Raw genomic sequence first — 1,709 nt, 5'->3', positions numbered from 1 at the left:
GCAGACTTCACAAAAATTCATGCAAAAGTAATATTTAAATTGTTTTCGAAAATTCTGTTGAATAATTTATAGCTGTCTTTAAAGACCAGAGATAATTAAAATCAGTGAGTACAATAACATTTAGCTTAATATTAAGGTGATTATTTTTTAATACCTTTTATTCGATGCATGTTTTTTTTTATTCTAAATGAATTTCATATGAGTTTATAATTCATTCTTTTACTAAAGTCGATACTACTCGTTATAAGGCATTAAGAGTTTCCTGTTGAATGAATATATAAATGGATTTTAAGATAAATATTATTATAAAAACGTTTAAAACACATTTCGCAGGATTATACATCTTCATTTTTATGAATGCTTAAATGTCTTTTTAAATTACTTCTTAGCGAAAACTCTTTGGCACAAATTTCGCAGGTGTAAGGTGTTTCTTTTGTATGAATACGTAAATGTCGTTTGAGAGTACTTCTGTGCGCAAAAGCGTTGCTACAGACATCACACACATGAGGTTTTTCTTTTGTATGAGTCCATAAATGTCTTTTAAAACAGCTGTTAAAGGTAAACGTTTTGCCGCAGACATCACAAATATATGGTTTTTCTTTCGTATGAGTCCGTAAATGGCTAATAATATATCTGTTGTCAGCAAATTTTTTGCCGCAGACATCACAGACATAAGGTTTTTCTTCCGTATGAATTCTTAGATGTCTATTAAAAGAGCTTTTCCTTGAAAATGCTTTGCCACAGAAGTCACAGATATAAGGTCTTTCATTTGTATGAGTACGCAAATGATTTTTCAAATTACCTTTTAGAGTGAAAGATTTAGCACATACTTCACAAGCATAAGATTTTTCTCCTATATGGATGAGCAAATGCGTTTTTAATGTACTTTTTCGATTAAATGCTTTACCACAAATTTCGCATAAATTCGATTTCATTTGTGTATGAATAATTAAATGGCTGCTTAAATTGTATTTAGTACTGTACTTTTTTCCGCATATTTTACATTCATGTACTTTTCCTTTCGATTCAACAACTGAATATCTTAATTTATCTTCCATATCAAATTCTTAATCTTGAAATATGAATTCTTTAAATAATGAATAGCTGAGTGTACAGTAAAACAATTTTCTCATTTAAAATTTCTTAAAAAATAACGGTTTTCATTAAAATGAGAAACTGGAATTTCCACTATTTTATTCGCTTTACACATTTCAGGAAGGAATTCTATATTTTAAATCTATAATTCTGGATTTCAGTCATTAAAAATTACCAATGTCTTGAATAAAACCTTTCAGTTCTTCGACTCCAAATAAAATAAATTTTATAAAGGAGTTGAAATTATATATCTGCCTCGAATGTTTTTAAGTTATAGATTAAATTCCTTTGCAAAAACTCTTCACTCGGCATTCATAAAAATTAGAATGTTTTCGATTGTAAAGATGATAAAAGTTCATACGTTTTAATTTTTCGATGGAAAAAAATGATTTACCTGAAATAAAATGAACGTTTTTAAAATCTTGAAATTTCACCTGCTGTTAATCTACACTTCTTTACCAAAGGTCATGTATACTCCATGACTTGGAAAAATCTGAAAAAAAAATCTTCTATGCAAAATATTGTCATTGCCATAAGTTATTCTGGTGGGCATTTAGAAAAGCATAGATAGCTTCAAAAAATTTATCTGTATGTTGATTAAGTAGTGCCCATAG

At 28.3% G+C, this 1,709-nt stretch overlaps 1 protein-coding gene across 1 annotated transcript; it reads right to left on the bottom strand.

Moving 5' to 3' along the window:
• Nucleotides 1–334: 334 nt before the first annotated feature.
• On the bottom strand, nt 335–1,101 carry LOC129959541 (zinc finger protein 679-like). The gene has a single exon (XM_056072421.1). It carries the CDS (start codon nt 1,056–1,058, stop codon nt 336–338), a length of 723 nt encoding a protein of 240 aa, XP_055928396.1. The 5' UTR covers nt 1,059–1,101; the 3' UTR covers nt 335.
• Nucleotides 1,102–1,709: the final 608 nt, after the last annotated feature.

This window comes from Argiope bruennichi, chromosome X1, assembly GCF_947563725.1.
Source record: "Argiope bruennichi chromosome X1, qqArgBrue1.1, whole genome shotgun sequence".
NCBI classification, from domain to species: domain Eukaryota; kingdom Metazoa; phylum Arthropoda; class Arachnida; order Araneae; family Araneidae; genus Argiope; species Argiope bruennichi.
This window is presented reverse-complemented; position numbering and strand designations above follow the sequence as displayed.

What these genes read in the sequence shown, in the direction of transcription:
- LOC129959541 (XM_056072421.1), bottom strand. Translation starts at nt 1,058, where the DNA reads ATGGAAGATAAATTAAGATATTCAGTTGTTGAATCGAAAGGAAAAGTA.